Source organism: Cheilinus undulatus, linkage group 14, assembly GCF_018320785.1.
Source record: "Cheilinus undulatus linkage group 14, ASM1832078v1, whole genome shotgun sequence".
In the NCBI taxonomy this organism is placed as follows: Eukaryota; Metazoa; Chordata; class Actinopteri; order Labriformes; family Labridae; genus Cheilinus; species Cheilinus undulatus.
This window is the reverse complement of record NC_054878.1, coordinates 41,379,911-41,395,997: the sequence shown is the minus strand read 5'-3', so window position 1 is coordinate 41,395,997 and position 16,087 is coordinate 41,379,911. Positions and strand designations below refer to the sequence as shown.

The 16,087-nt window shown below is 40.7% G+C and overlaps 2 protein-coding genes across 2 annotated transcripts in view; both read left to right on the top strand.

Annotated features, from left to right (window-relative positions):
• Positions 1-4,673, top strand: part of igf2r (insulin-like growth factor 2 receptor) — a 62,860-nt gene extending 58,187 nt beyond the window's left edge. The window contains exon 51 of the mRNA XM_041804478.1: positions 48-4,673. Within this exon, the coding sequence (XP_041660412.1) occupies positions 48-206 (159 nt within the window). The 3' untranslated portion in view covers positions 207-4,673. The remainder of the gene's footprint in view (positions 1-47) is intronic.
• Positions 4,674-6,353: 1,680 nt separating this feature from the next.
• Positions 6,354-11,270, top strand: LOC121521811 (solute carrier family 22 member 2-like). Its single transcript, XM_041805982.1, has 11 exons — positions 6,354-6,755; positions 7,320-7,423; positions 7,755-7,909; positions 8,001-8,169; positions 8,330-8,444; positions 8,563-8,669; positions 8,802-9,016; positions 9,095-9,203; positions 10,414-10,526; positions 10,636-10,735; positions 11,055-11,270. The coding sequence occupies exons 1-11, from the start codon at positions 6,354-6,356 to the stop codon at positions 11,149-11,151; spliced, it is 1,686 nt and encodes a 561-aa protein (XP_041661916.1). The 3' UTR covers positions 11,152-11,270.
• The last annotated feature ends 4,817 nt before the right edge of the window (positions 11,271-16,087 follow it).

Sequence of the window (16,087 nt, the reverse complement as noted above, 5' to 3'; positions counted from 1 at the left end):
TTACTTTCTTTGTTGGCCCAAACTTTACAGACATCTTTTAATTTCAGGAGGAGAGTGACGAAGATCTGGTCGGCCTCCTGGAAGAGTCTGACAGAAAAAGGAAGAGCAGCAAACCCCGCCCCTCAGGCCTTAACCACGGTAACACCACGGCAGCAAATAGGAAACGGGACGAGGATGACAGTGATGAGGACCTTCTCAGGGTGTGATGTCACTTCCTCCCCGTTCTTCCTTCTATCCATCCAGTCTGAACTCTTCTCTCTCAGTGAATGTCTCCGTAAAAACAGCAACAACGATGAAATACCGACGACATATTGACCTTTCCTCTCTTTGGGGTTATCTTTTGGTTGGACTGCACCTTTAATCAGCCTATTCAGACTCTATCCAGTCCACTGTCTACAGACTGTCGATGTTCGGTTCTTATTTATTGATAGCTGATTATTTAAATTGTTTCTATTTTTGCAGATTTTCTGTCAGACTTTGCAGCTAGAGTCCCATCAATTACACTTCTAACAGGCCTGCTGGGACTCGACACAATGAGGCACATCAGTGTAAAGATGTTTAATGAATTTGTTTAATGACTTTCTTTTCCTCTTGAGTTTTCAAAAAAAGCTGTGCCATTGCTTTAGCACTTTATTGTAGCATTGATTAACCCAGAATAACACTGTCAACATGCCTCATTGCAGGTAAAGGAAAGAAAAGCAACATTTTGAGTTGATTTTTTTGTTTGTTTATGGCGTTCTTTGGCCTGCTAAGACTGTATTTGGTACCCTTACTGAGATGTAGAGTTTAATTAGCTCGACAGTGAAACAATTTAGAAGATTTTTTAACAGAAAATCACGGCTATTGAAGAGAATAAGGGGAAGCTGGTTTAGCCTGAGGCAGTGACGGTGTTGGCTTGTTTCTAAAGGGAATAAAGACAGCCATTTGTCTTTTCTTGGTATTTACAGTTAATACAAGAGCAGATTTTCTCTTCGTTTCCCCTCGAAAAGAAAGAATATGAAGCCTTCCTGAAGATGAACTCACTTTTTCATCGCTGAATCGTATCCGGTGACAGATTGATTTGTCTTGTTTTGATCAGAGACGTTGTACATATGCGATAATGTTCTATAATATGGACGTTTTGTTTATTGTTTGTCTGTTGTCCTCACCGGTGAATTTGCTCGCACATTATTTGTTTTTATGATTATTTAAATGGTTGTCTGAGCTGATTATCTGTACGAATCTCTGTTTTTTGTGAAAAGAGAGGTTGCCTTAAGTGTGAATGGACGGATGACAAGGACAGAGGCTGAAAGTCAAATGTTAGTTTTTTTCAAGAAACACCCTCCCGCCAAAGCCATATCTCTACATCCACTAATGTCGGGACTTTTTTTCCTGCTTGCACGCTGTCGCACATTAAAGATCTCTGTTTTGATATCTAAACCTGATGCATCAAACATAAGGTTTTAGCTCTCAGTAAAGCCAAGTATTGTAGTGCCGAAATAGGACTATTCTTAGCCAAATGCACGTGATGATGACACGAGGAGTATGTGATGCATTAATGCATCAATAAAACAGGTATTAACTGACGTTCAACATAAATTCTGCTTCATTGTGAAGGTTTGTAGAAATTCTAGGTTGAAATTCTCCTTTAAAAATGCTCATACTTTTTCTCAAATGGATCTGAATCCAATGTTTACGCATTCTGAGTTGTCCCACACAGAATATATTGGTGCCATACACTTAAATGTTCCTTTAATGCAGTGGTTCTCAACTGGTCTGGGCATCAGGACCCACCACCTCCTTATGAGGAGTTGCATCTCAAAATTAAAACAACAAATTAATTACTTAAATGTCTTCAGTGAGTGAATGGCGAAACAAAGATGTTTTAAAAATGTATAATACAGAAAGGCATGTCTGCATACATTTAATTTTTTGCCCTTTTTCTGAGATAGCATGGAAATTATTGTATTTTCTTGAGAAAATAACTTTACTATCTTGGAAAAAACAGCTTTGTTTCCCAAGAAAGGAGATAGATAAGTTGAAATCTTGAGATAACGACTGAAAATTGCTCAAAAACTAAGTAAAATAAAAAGCATGAATATGTATAGACGTATGGCTTGTGTACATTCAAGTTTTGCCTCTTTTTTTTCCCCAGGCACACGTTTATGACCCACTTGAGGTAGCTTTTGGGTCCTGAGCCACCTATTGAGAACCACTGCTTTACTGGGTTCAAGCCAAAGAAGTTGATGCAAAGTTGGAGTTTGTGATATTTCAACTCAATTCAAATGCAAAAATGTGGATTAACAGACTAAAAAGTAGCTGATATTTGACACTAGGGTACATTTATCATAATATTCTCCCAGTTCAAAGACTGTGCCAGTAACTTAAAAAAGAATCTTCAGTCGCTGTGACTGAAATAACATACAATGACCTGATCCGTGTTCTCCAAAAATCATGTCAGAAATTTTGAAAGCAGCAGCTGGCAATTCATTCTAAAATTGCTGAACAAGTTGCTTCTTGTAGGGATGACCTGATGTTATTTTGCTGCCGATATAATGGGCTACAAGTGAGATCAGCCAATCACAGATACTGATGTCAATCATTTTTAGTGTTTTAACATCAGCTGGTTAAGTGGTTGGTCAGTCGACTTAGCTTTGTAGTGCACTAAAACTTCCTACAGGTGGCAGCGTAACAGCTAGTAGATAAGGCCCCATAATAAAAAGGTTGGACACTGCTGGGCTAAACTGTGCCTACGGTACATTAATAATGAAAGGGAATAAGTGACAGAACATTCATAGGTTGCAACTGATGTCTTTGTCTTATATTGCAAAGAAAACCAGTTCCTTGAGTTGTCCCTGTAAAAACTACTGTCATTACCTGAGAGGACCAGCATCCAAGAGACTCCTGTTTTAAAACAAATTTCAACTCCAAACAACTCAATGGTTTTTTTTAATCACCATAACCTTTATTTATTTATTTATGTTCCTAGCAGATAGTCAAAGGGGCAGCATTTCAGTTAACCTTGAGCATTGCTTCTCTTAGTTGCAGACATCAGAGTATTGAAACAGGTGATCAGTTTGGTGATCTAAGACTAGAGGTATTCATTCTTATCTACAAGTCACAATTCTTAAATTAGATTTAGCCAATAATGGAGGGTTCTTGGTTCATCTGGGCGTCACTACTGTTTACTCTCCATTTATCAGTAATTACCTGGATTTATGAGCCACTTAAGGGTGGTGTTCTCAATTTAAAAGAATTATTAATTTTCCACAGATCTGGTAAAATTCACTAAGTGATTGTACTACAACAGGTGAGCACCGTAGATTTCCACTGATAATTATGCACTTAAATATAAAAAGGATAGAAATATTGATCCACATAAGTTCAGTCAAGTCACTGTTGGTTTATGTCAGTATTCCACCCTCCCAAACTAAAGGTGTTAAAAATAATATCATAACTGAAACATAAAGTCGGTCAAAAAGCTCCAGAGTTCAGGGTTTTTCTAAATCTTTTACACAAAATTTACTAAAAAGTTTTTGTAAGATGCCACACAGTGTTATCAAAAACACAGCAAAAGAAAAAAATCAGAAATTGGCATTTTCATCATTAGAATTGTCAGTATTCTTATGGACACGTTTAAGAAAGTTAGTACTAAATAAAATAGGTACATTTTCATGCTTCTGTTTCTTTTCTGTAATGACTTCTAGTTTATGAGATCGCAAACTTCAGTTGAACTTTCAGAGGAAATATTAGAAAAATGTAGTCACATTTTCAGTCTCCAGAGGAGTAAGAAGACTCAGTATGTTGGCCTTCTCTTGCTCTTAACTCTTTTTTGTCATCTGACATGTAAAGTGTTTAATAGTCTCTGTAGAATATCCACATCATAACGCCAATATTAAATAAGGAGTGAAATCATCTTTGGAGAGCATAAAGAATGCCAAGAAGAAGGAGAGCCATCAGAGTCACAATAAATGGACCGGAATAAAACATCAGTAATCCAACTCTGCTGTTAAGATGTCATCAAGTCCGTTAGCACAATGTTGGCAAACTTTTCAAACTTTTTGATATTAAAGATGAAGCTTTGAAGCAGAATAAAAGCAGCAACGTGTTTTGAAAGCCGTAGCAGTGTGACTTACCAGAGAAAAGCAGAGAGTACCGTATCGTACGTGAAGTCCTTCATGCATCGTCACCGTCTATTTAAACGCCAAAGTTCTCGTGTCTATCTGCATGGTACTGTCCCCCTTTTCTTGTGCTATTTTTTCTCCACTCCAGCAGTTTTGGCTCTTTAAATCAGCATCTGAGGTCGAGATAGAGGGTAAAATTCAGAAACAAACTCTGAGAGGATAGCGACTCTGGAAAAGCACAAGAAATCTTCTGTGATGACTCAGTACAATGGGAGATGATTACGTTTTAGTTTGGTGTAAGTTCTGTTGTCTGAGATGTTTTCAGCTCTTTGCCTGTTTTCCTATTTAAAAAGCATTGATGTAAAAAATACTGCATTATCTGAATAAATAAGATCTGCTGTTTATCACTGCTGGGCTGTGATTGAGTATGAATTACACTGTTAAAATGTATGGCTTGTAGGCCCATCATGATGCAGTTATTTTTTACTTGGGTATGATCCTAGTAAAAATTAACAATATGGATACTGGTTACCACAGCAACTAAAATAAAGCTCCAGGCGCCCTATATGTGATCATTTCATCATCATAAATTGCTGGCAACAGTTCAGCATTCATTCCCTAAACATCAATGTTTTTCTGCCTCTCTCAGAAGACTCTGTCATTTCACTGATACCTGTGATGGGCTGTGGGTAATACAAAAGTTATCATGCAAGATATTGATGGAGTATTGGAGCAGTGAAGCAACAGTTTGGCTCAGTCCCATGCCTAACTTTTATCCCTGCCTCTCGATTCAAGGGGCAAGATGACATTTAAATTGAAGGGTAGGGGTAAAGTTCAGCCTTGTAGAGCAGATGGATTGGCCCCATTCCATGTCTGTCATCAGGCAAATCCTTTCAGCAAAGTGCCATTCTGAAAGGATTGTACCAGGTTTGAGAGCAAACCTGACCAATCAGCTTAATTTGAGAAGAAGCTAAGGCAGGGTTCCGTTGCACTTGAAGCCGGTATATACGTACATGGTTGCTGCTGGTGTAGCAATTAGCTTGCATCAGAATCAGACCACATTTCTTTATAAAAACAAGAGGAGGAAAGAACAGCACTGACAGCTTTTAAGAAAAGATGTTTTTGCTCTTCTTTCAACCTGCTTCGGCATGAGTTTGCACTAGTTATAGGTGAGGGTTAAGGTGTATTAGCAACAGTTTTAATCAGATCTGAACAGCATTTCCATAAGAGAGCAAAGAACCGCATAGAAGGCCTTTCTTGACATCGTTTTTGCGCTTCTCACTGCCGGCCTCGGCATGAGTTTTATCCAACAGTAAGCTCCACCAGTCATAAGCTATAACAGCACCTGCCTGCTGAGCTCATGTTACTACCAGAGCTACTACTTCAGTTTTGTCTTGTTGCTCTGATTGGCTCATAATGAACGTGACAGAGCATTCATCCAATCACTCTCTTGAATTTTTATTGAAAGTCCTGCCTTTCCCATTTGCTTTGAATCTAAGTTTTTTCCAGATGGATGTGAAATATATCTATGCAGTGGATTTATGAAACAGTCTACCGGGGTAGGAGAAGTTAGATGGATTAAGCCAAAGAGTCGCTCCTCACTTCACTGTCTAAATAAAAGCTCTAAGTGAATAAAGCTTTGAAAAGAGGAAAAGAATTTGTAAAAATGTTTGCCAATGCAGTGAGAAATTCTACATGTTAAGAGTTTTGAAATTCATCTAATTTCAGGATACTGGAGCACAATTTTCCTGTCCCAAATATTGAACTTCTTAAATGCATTACAGGACATTTTATATCTTAAAATAAGATCTTTATCTGGATCTTTAAAGTGAATGTGGCTTATATTCTTGACTAGAAACATGCTTAGATATGGATTTTGCAGTGAGGTTTTCATGTCTAACAGACTCCCAGACCAGTTTAAAATATTAACTGATTGACGACAGTGCAGGCTGTGTGCACATGTGTCTGAGATGCAGAGAGGTCCATGTTGGTACATTTATTTATTTTAATAAACACCCCGAGCACTGACATGCTCAGTCTGACGTCTGGAACAGTGATTGCAAACGTGTTTTAATGCCTCACTGCACAACATGTAAGGTTAAAGCCTCTCTCTGAGGACCTTTGCTCTGGCTCAATCTGTTAAAAACCCAAAGAGGGCCAAGAGGCATGTCAGTGGTCAGAAGGAGGCTTTAAGAGAATCAAGACTACTTCAGACCCCAACTAGTGATCCACAAGGGCACCTCCGCAGCCATGACCACCTTTGACGACATCCTAGAGGAAGCTGGGAAGTTCGGCCGCTGTCAGAAGCGGATCTTCGCCCTGCTCTGTATGGTGTCCATGCCCTGGGCCGGCGTCTATGTGGGCATCGTCTTCCAGGGTTACACCCCAGATCACTGGTGCCGGGATGCTGCGGTGGTGGAGAGGAGACAGGAGTGTGGCTGGAGCCTGGCTCACACTCGCAGGCTGACAGTTCCTCTGGTCAACAGCTCTGGAGAACTGCAGCAGAGCAGCTGTGAGCAGTACGACGTGGACTGGAACACCACGGGGCTCACCTGTGACACCATCGAAATGAACCATGGCAAAACTCCCACAACCACCTGCAAAAACGGCTGGGAGTACGACTACGAGGGCAGACAGTCGTTTGTTACTGAGGTGAGTAACTAGGAGAGAATGAGATAATCATGACAAAAGAACACAGTTAAATCATTGTGGGAGAGCGAAGCAGCACAGGGAAGGAGATCTAACATTAGACAGCTTTCAGGTACCAACAAAAGTGTTAAAATGATCATACTGATGTGTTCCCTAAGGCTAGAATCCCAGGTTTGTTATTACTGTTTCACACATTTAATTGAAGGATTGCAAGAGTATTCCAAAGTCAGCTCTTGTCATGGATTTTCTCTGGCCATTGCTACTCCACTGCTGCAGAGAATGAACACATGAACTCTATGGACAAAACCAACATTAATCCACCTTCAGCTAAACAGTCAGTAACATTTTCCAACAACTGCAAGAAAAGCAAACATCCCTCTGACAGACAGAAAATTCAAACACAGACGTCTGGTGTTGATGGAGAGAGGAGGATACAGAATCACAAGAACAAAAAAGCACATCAAGTCCTGATTTCTGATCATGAACCCAGTTTGTAGCCACATAAGAGCCACAATCATGAACTAACTGACTTTATTATTGACTTTATTTGTCTTTGTGTCATCCCAGTTTGACCTGGTGTGCTCAGACGGATGGCTGGTGGATATGTACCAGGCCACTCTTAATGTGGGCTTCCTGGTGGGGAGTATCGCCATCGGCTACCTGGCTGACAGGTCTGTCACTGATTGATTTCACTCATATTCATGCTGCACTGTGATTTTCTTCCAGTTTTAAGTTATGTTGATTGAAACAAGTAAGCAGAGTAGAATTAAAGACTAAATATGAGCCTTCAAAAATAGAAAACACTACAAATTTGGGATGGAAAAAAGGAAACAAAGTCCGTCTAGGCACCTATTTCTTCTGCTTTTTCTGTCCTGTCATTGTTTTTAAAAGGTTTTTAACTAGCAGTACAAGTTTAACTTGATACCTGAACATTTCATCTTCAAGTTTTCATTATTTTATTTAATGTTTTCATGACCTACATCTCTTTTCCTCTGTCTCTAGGTTTGGCAGGAAGATGAGCTTCCTGATGTCCAACCTGCTGAATGGGATTGCAGGAATCCTGGTGGCCATAGCTCCAAACTACATTTCTTTACTGGTTTTCCGGACACTGTACGGGTTCGGAGTGAAAGGAGGCTGGGTGGCCGGATACGTGCTGAGTAAGACGGACATGTAACCTCAAAGAAAAGACTCACAGTCTAGTAAAGAAAGTTCATCAAAAGCATCAAAACATCATTTTTCTTCTTTCAGTCACTGAGCTGGTCGGGGTGGAGTACAGACGCACGGTGGGAGTCATTTATCAGATGTTCTTCAGCGTCGGCATTCTCCTCCTTCCTCTGCTCGCCTACTTCATCACTGACTGGCGATGGCTGCAGGTGGTCATCACCATGCCCTACATTGTCTTCCTCTCCTACTACTGGTAAAGAACAGCTCTTATGCTCGTCATATTGGAGAGAATGTGGTATTTCTGTATTTATAGTACCAGTAGCTGTTCAGTTGGGGGTTTAAAATGAACAAAGATGCTATGTGTGCTTTGCTTGTCTATTTTTCTTACATTCCTTGTCTTTTTTTGTTTGCAGGTTCATCCCAGAATCTCCCCGATGGCTCCTCTCTCAGAACAGGAAGTCCAAAGCTGTGGAGATCACTGAGGCCATGGCCAAAGAGAACAAGATGACGCTGTCCAAGAACATCGAGGTATCTGCTGCTTCACAACCTGTTTTTAAACTTTGCTATTGCAGTTATTGCAAGTGATTCCCAGTATTTTTAAATATTTATTAGGGGCGTTAACCAAAGTGTATGTTTGATCCTCCAGACTCTGACTGATGATAACGCAGACTCAGACTCAAACACTGCCTCCTTCATGGATCTGATCAGAACTCCAAAAATGAGGAAACACACCATCATCCTCAGCTTCAACTGGTAGGTTTGATTACTCATCATAAGAAGTGGTCATTTACATTTGAAGACATGTTATACAAGCATCCATGGTGGTATTTCTCCAACACAGATTATAGAGGTGGCCTTTCATTGGCTCGTCTTTGTCTCCTCCAGGTTCACCAGTGCTGTTGTCTATCAGGGTTTGATCATGAGGCTGGGCATTCTGGGAGGAAACGTCTACATCGACTTCCTCATCTCTGGCCTGGTGGAGTTCCCCGCCGCCTTCCTCATCCTCTTCACCATCGAACGTATCGGCCGACGCCTTCCATTCGCCACCGCTAACATCGTAGCCGGGGCCTCGTGCTTCATCACTGCCTTCATTCCTGACAGTAAGACTGGAAGCAAAGTGGAGATAACAGCAGACTTTATTTCATGAACCTGTTTGATTATTTCTCTGTCTGCTGCAGGTATGTTCTGGTTTAAGACGGTGGTGGCCTGCATCGGCCGTCTGGGGATCACCATGGCCTTTGAGATGGTTGTGTTTGTGAACACGGAGCTCTACCCAACATTCGTCAGGTAATTTTATAAACTGTATAAACTTTAATGCACCATGTATGGAAGTGTGTGCCTCAGGCTGGTCTAGTTTCCCATTAGGAACATCATTCTAGTAGCTGGCAGTGTGCACCTAGTTAGTTTGTGAATCTGCCAAGAAGAACCGACTATGAGTACCGCTTGGGTCGACATTTGTTTACTCTCCATGCAGACAACTGAGTCCATCTTGTAGGCTACCACTGATGTTTTTACTATTGTTGTTTGAAAGACAGATTTTCTTCTAGTAAAAAGGTCATGCCTACAATCGCTGGAGCTGGATCCTGATAATAAATAACCCTGCAAACTCAAATTCTTGGACATAACGACAACATGTTATAAAAACATAATAGGCAATACTCTGTTTTAGCCAGCAGAGGGTGCTATCTGCTCCGGCCTCTCTTGGTTTGGCTTGAGTGCATCCTGTTTGAAATGAGGGTGTGAAGTAAGCAGAAAAGGCTAAATGAGTGTGCGAATAATGACAGAAATAGATGACAGGCACTAAAAGCACAACCAACATGATGCAGCACACAAACAGAGCCACAGTGAGAAGCTCCAAGAGCTAAAAACATCAGAATCATCTAAATGCAATCTGGCTCTGGTTAGCTTTGCTCTCATTAGACAGGAATTAAACACCAGCTACAAAAAATAAATAAACTGAAAAAGTATTTAAAAATTAAGATTTAAACATGTACAAGCTCTTGTAGGTATTTTTTTTAGTAAGTATAAGGTCCTTTTGCATTGGTTGTACGGTTGCAAGATGTGCAAAGGGTGAAAGGATGCTGACCTGACACGATCAGAGTCTAAAACATGCAAAGATGTGGGCAGATTTACATGAGATAGATAAGTTAGCTGATTAGTGCAATGTGCAAATGTGCATCTTACCACAGAGAGCCTTCTCACAGCATTTGAGTATGTATAATAGATTAAATTAGTGGCAAGCAGATATATTAGTGCAAATATGAATGTGAAGTGAGGCATTTTACCACAGAGAGCCTCGACCGGGTACAGTAACTGAGCATGGCAGGGCTTCAAATAGGCTCATTTCATTTGTTTTTAATGAGCTCGTAAAAACAACCATTAAAAATCCTTCCTAGTATTAGAGGAGCTGTCTGATATCGTAAAAATCTGCCGTGTGTAAATGTGCATATAATTACGGTAAAATCTTTTAACCCATCTTTGATTGTTCTGTCTCTAGGAACTTTGGTGTGTCAGTTTGTTCGACTCTGTGTGACGTTGGAGGCATCGTAGCCCCGTTCCTGCTCTACAGACTGGCCGTCATCTGGCTAGAGTTGCCCCTCATCATCTTTGGTTTGTTTCAAATAGAAATCTAAATGCAATAAAAGTAGGATTTTATAATAATCTGTTCAAAATCTGCGATATTTTCAAAGATAAAAACATACTGTGTGGTGTTGCTCAGGCTCTTTGGCTTTCCTGGCTGGTGGTTTGGTGCTGCTGCTTCCGGAGACCAGAGGCGTGCCACTGCCTGACACAATCGATGACATCGAGTACCCAGACAAGTGAGTTTCCGGTGCTGAATCATGAAATAATCAGGATTTCCTTTAGGAGAGGCGCCTCTGTCATAACCTGGAGTGTTAAGGAGTATATATTTTAATCTAGACACAATAACATCAACTTGTACTCTTGATTGTGTAAAATGTGCCTGTCTGTGCTGAATTTCTTCATCATGCTGATGATACCATCATATTTTTCTCAAATCCCACAAAAATTCAACTGTACCTCTAACCAAACATATTCTTTTTGCCTACTCTGTTTTTCTCCTTTAACTGGCCGTTATCCTGATAAAATGGAATAAACGATGGATGTTTTCTGTTCCAGGATGAAGGAACAGATGGCCCTGAAGAACCAGCAGCTGGACAACCTGCTCCCACAAACCAACAGCATATCGACCAACAAAGACCCAGCATCAGTTTAATGTGTCTGACAGAAATATTTATTTATTGTTGTCTTATATATACAGATTTGATTTTCTTTGTTCTGACCCTCAATGTTTCCAGAATAAGCTGCTGAGTGATATTGGGTCACTTGTTATAATTTTTTGGTGCAAAAATGAGAGAGAGAGAGCGGTGCTAAACTTGTGTATATTGTTGAAATTATTGTAACAATGTTATTAAATTATTAAAGTGTTTGCTCTATTGAACTTTGACTCTTAGAGTTCCTTTTTAAGGTTATTTCTTTAACATTTTTTCAGGCCTCAGATTATTGCCTGGTCTAAGTCATGGTTGATTTAAAATTAGTGAATAGATTTTTTTAGTTTCCTTTCCTGCATTATAATAAGTGTTATGGCAAACTCTGCCACTATCAAAAGATGATCAAAAAATTCTTAAAATCACAGAATTTTAATTTTAATGGTTGCAAATGTAAACACACATTACATAAATTCTACCACAAGGAGGCTTTAAATCAAAACAATAACAAAAGATCAAAATCAACTCTGAATGGACTGTAGTCAACACAAATGGGGCGAGCTCAAGCGACCGAACACGCAGCTGATGGTAGAGAGCAATGGTGGTCTATCACAAGTAAGCAGCACAAAACATGGAGGTACAGCAACAGGACAGCAGCTTCCTGTAGTTTATGATTCCTTATGTAGCAGTCTTTAAGGTCAATTTTGTTCCAATGGCAAGGTAAACATGTTGCAGAAATGCGTCCTGTTACAGCTATAAATATTAAAATTTCTCTGGCTTTAAAGAAATAAATAAATAAGATATTTGACGTAACGCAAATACTGAAATATACAGTGCATTTGGAAAGTATTTAGCCACTCTTCACCTTTTTTGATTGTTATCATTATATTAATTTGATTGGACATGATTTGGAAAGGCACTCCTCTCTATGGAAGGCCTCACAGCTGACAATGTATATCAGAGTAATAACCAAGTCACAAGGTCAAAGGAACGGCCTGCAGAGCTCAGAGACTGCATTGCTGACAGGGACAGATCTGGGGAAGGCTGCAAAAATATTCTGCCACACTGAAGGTTCCCAGGAGCACAGTAACCTCCATAATTCTCAAATGGAAGAAGTCTGGCACAACCAGGACTCCTCCAAGAGCTGGTCCCCTAGCCAATCAGGGGAGCAATCAGGGAGCAGGGCTTTAGTAAGAGAGGTGACCAAGAACCTGATGGTCACTCCGACTGAGCTCCAGAGATCCTGTGTGGAGATGGGACAAAGTTCCAGAAGGGCAACCAGCACTGCAGCCCTCCAGTGATCTGGGCTTATGGCAAAGTGGCTGGATGGAAGTCTCAGTGCAAAAGACATGGGAGTCCACTTGACTTTCATGTGGACTTTTTTGCAAACTGTGTGCTTAGAATAGTATGAATAGTAGATGCATTAGGCCAGTGGGGTCTATTTACGAGTGCTGTAGTACTCAAGAACAGTCTTGGTCTTGAGACTGGTCTCAAGACCACATTTTGAATATCTCGGTCTTGTCTTGGCCTCGGACTGGCCGGACTCGGGATTTTCCAACAAGACCGGCACTAAGCTGCTATTCTTTGACTTCATTAATGTGGTATTAAGGAGGAGCACTTGCTAAAACAACAAGCTACACCTGCAAAAACTCAGTCCATGTTATTTCTAGTCAGAAATAGCTTTGAACACTTACTTTAGGCCTCATTTGCCTTACAAATCTAGATAAACATCTCATTTTCTTTTTTTTAAATATTCTGGACTAGTCAGTGGCTTTTAGATAAATACAAGGACTTATTTTTTACAAGACGTTACTTGAAAAAATTTGTTGATTTGAGATTTTTGCATGTTGTTCTTTGAAAGAGTTGCGAACACCCTGTCTTTATCTGTCAAATTTATTAAAAAGAAAACTACAAGTAAAGAGAGAATGCTCTTTAGCTGTTCAACCTTGTCATGGTTTTTTAAAATGGATTTTTAAGGTCTTGGTCTTGTCTCAGTCTTGGTCTTGACCCCAAAAGTCTTGGTCTCGGATAGTGTGGTCTTGAGTACAACACTAGTATTTACATCGTCTTTGCACCCTTACATCAGCTGATGCTCACCCTCCTGATGTGTTTGCTCTCCTGCCCTTCCTTTTCCTCGTGATTTACATAAATGTTCTTTCCCAAATATTATCAGGAATTTTTTCAAACTCTCACTCCTTACAGACTCTAAGTCTGTATTCTTTTCTCTTATAATTACATAATTCCAGCAGGAGACAGAGACTTGACCTGATGTTGACCTTATACATTACAAGCTGAAAGGACTGTTTTAGTTCATATCATCAACAAGACCACTGTTAACATGAATCATGGTACACTTAAACTGGTATGAGATGTCCAAAGATATCAAAATTAGTCATACCCATGCATGGCACAAGCGTAGGATGAGGTCTCCATGAATTTTGTGGACTTTGAGAAGGCTAACGTCCGTGTCTCTTAGGGGGTGATGCGGGGGCTTACTGCAAAAGTATGGGTTAGCAGGGCGTTAGTTACTAGCCATTCAACCAAATGAGAGTTGTATTTGCATCCTCTGCACAAAGTCAGACATGTTCCTGGCACATGCTGGCTTCTATCAGGGTTGCTCCTTATCAGTGAGTCTGTTTGTGGTTTTCATGGACAGGATCTCCTGACACAGGAGAGGAGTGTTTCCGGTTTGGCAGCCTCAGAGTTTCATCTCTGCATTTTGTAGATGATGTGTTGGCTTCTTTAACCAGTGACCTAAAGCAGGAAATGGGATGGTTTTTTAGCTGAGTATGAAAGAATCAGGACGAGGATCAGCACTTCCATGTCTAAGGCCATGGTTCTCTGCCGGAAAATGGAGGATTGCTCTCTCCGGGTAGGGAGTGAGTGTCTACCTTAAGTGAAGGAGTTCAGGTATCTTGGGTCTTGTTCATAAGTGAGGGTAGAATGAACTATGAGATTGCAGGCATGGTACTTGACTGTCATGGTGAAGAGACAAAGCTTTCAATTTACCCACTAACCTTGGTTCCACCACTCTCCCATGGCCATGAACTTTGGGATGTGACTGAAAAAAGATCATTGATGCAAGTGGTGGAATGAGATTCATCTGAGGGGTGGCTGAGCTCAGCCTTATGATAGGGTGAGGAGCTCAGACATCCGGACAGAGCTCAGCATAGCTCTACTGCTCCTTCACATTGAAAGGAGTTAGTTGAGTGGCATCTGATCAGGATGTCTCCTGTGACCTCCCTGCAGAGGTCTCCTAGGCATATCCAGCAGAGAGAAGACCTCAAGGTAGACCTATAACTTGCTGGAAGGATAAGCGAAAGAGGATGGACGGATAGACGGTAAGTGGATGGTTGGTGGAAGACAGTTCTTTGGTCTGATGGGACCAAAATGGTGCTTTTTGGCTACCAGACAAGACACTTCGTTTAGTGGACACCAAACACTGCATGTCACCACAAACACACTATCTCCACTGTAAAGCATGGTGGTGGCAGCATCATGCTGTTGGGATGCTTCCCAGCAGTCTGCCCTGGAAGGCTCGTAAAGGTAGAGAGTAAAATGAATGAGGAAAATATGGAAAAATCCTGGAGGAAAATCTCATTCAGTCTGCAAGAGAAGCTTGGGAGAAGATTTATTTTCCAGCAAGACAATGACCTGAAGCACACAGAGAAACACACAGAAATGGTTTAATGACAACAAGGTGAATATTCTGGAGTGGCCGAGTCAAAGCCCAGACCTCAATCCAAAAGAGAATTTGTGGCTAGATTTGAAAAGGGATGTTCACACCCGTTCCCTGTGCAACCTGACAGAGCTTGAGCAAGAATGGAGCAGAACTGCAGTGTCCAGATGTGCAAATCTGATTGAGACCTATCCACACAGACTCAGTGCTGTGACTGCAGCCAAAGGTGACTCACATTTAAGAGGGGCACTGTATACCTAATGATGTGTCCAGTGAATATATGGAGACAGGAACATCACTTTATCTTTTGTCTTTTAGGACAGAAGTCCATGATGAACCTTCTATCCATTCATGCAGTAAATCTCCTACATCAGTTAGAGCTGGAGTTTATGATCTGTAGCCTCACTGTAAAAAGTTACCAGGAGGTGGAGTTTACTCGGTATCATCACTATGCAGCACTGGACACTTTAACTATCAAATATTGAAGATATGTGAAGATCTGTTTATTTATGAAGTAGCTGTCCATAACTCTATCTGATGAAGTTTTACACATTTCACAGAATCGGTTTTGTCTTATTTCTCAGCTGGTCCACTCAGAGCTTACATAACTCTGCTTCCTCTCTGTTAAACTCCAGTTAAACAGTAACATGTTGTCACCTTACATATTTTAAGGAAGCTTTGGTGGACCAGTGCCAGTCAGTGAGGACAAGACTGAGCTCTGTTGTAATTAACACTGAAGCCTTGGGCTTTTTTGGATAAATTTAGCAATGGCGACCTTCGATGACCTCTTGGAAGAGGCCGGGACTTTTGGCCGCTGTCAGCAGCGCACCTTCGCCCTGCTGTGTTTGGTGTGTCTGCCCTGTGCAGGTGTGTACATCCGCCAAGCTTTCAGTTCTGATCACTGTTGTTGGGGCTCTGTGGAGGTGGAGGCTGCTGACTTCAGTGAGGCAGCCATAATGAGCGGTAATTAGGAATTTAAAAAGTTTATAAAAGCAAAGTGCAGACAAGGTGAAAGCAATGCTGAGGGAAATCATCATGTTTATAGATAATCTGATATTTTTAATGCATGCTCACAACCCCCAGACGGTTTATTTCTAACATAATAACTACCAGTGTAAGGCAATTAAACTTTAACAATGGTTTCAATAGAATAGCCAAGATTTGTTATTGATTAATTAGAGATCATATTTGACTATTTTATAATGTGATAGCAGAAACAGCCAGTGTTAAAATATAAGGCCACTGCAAAAGAGCAAAAACCTGCA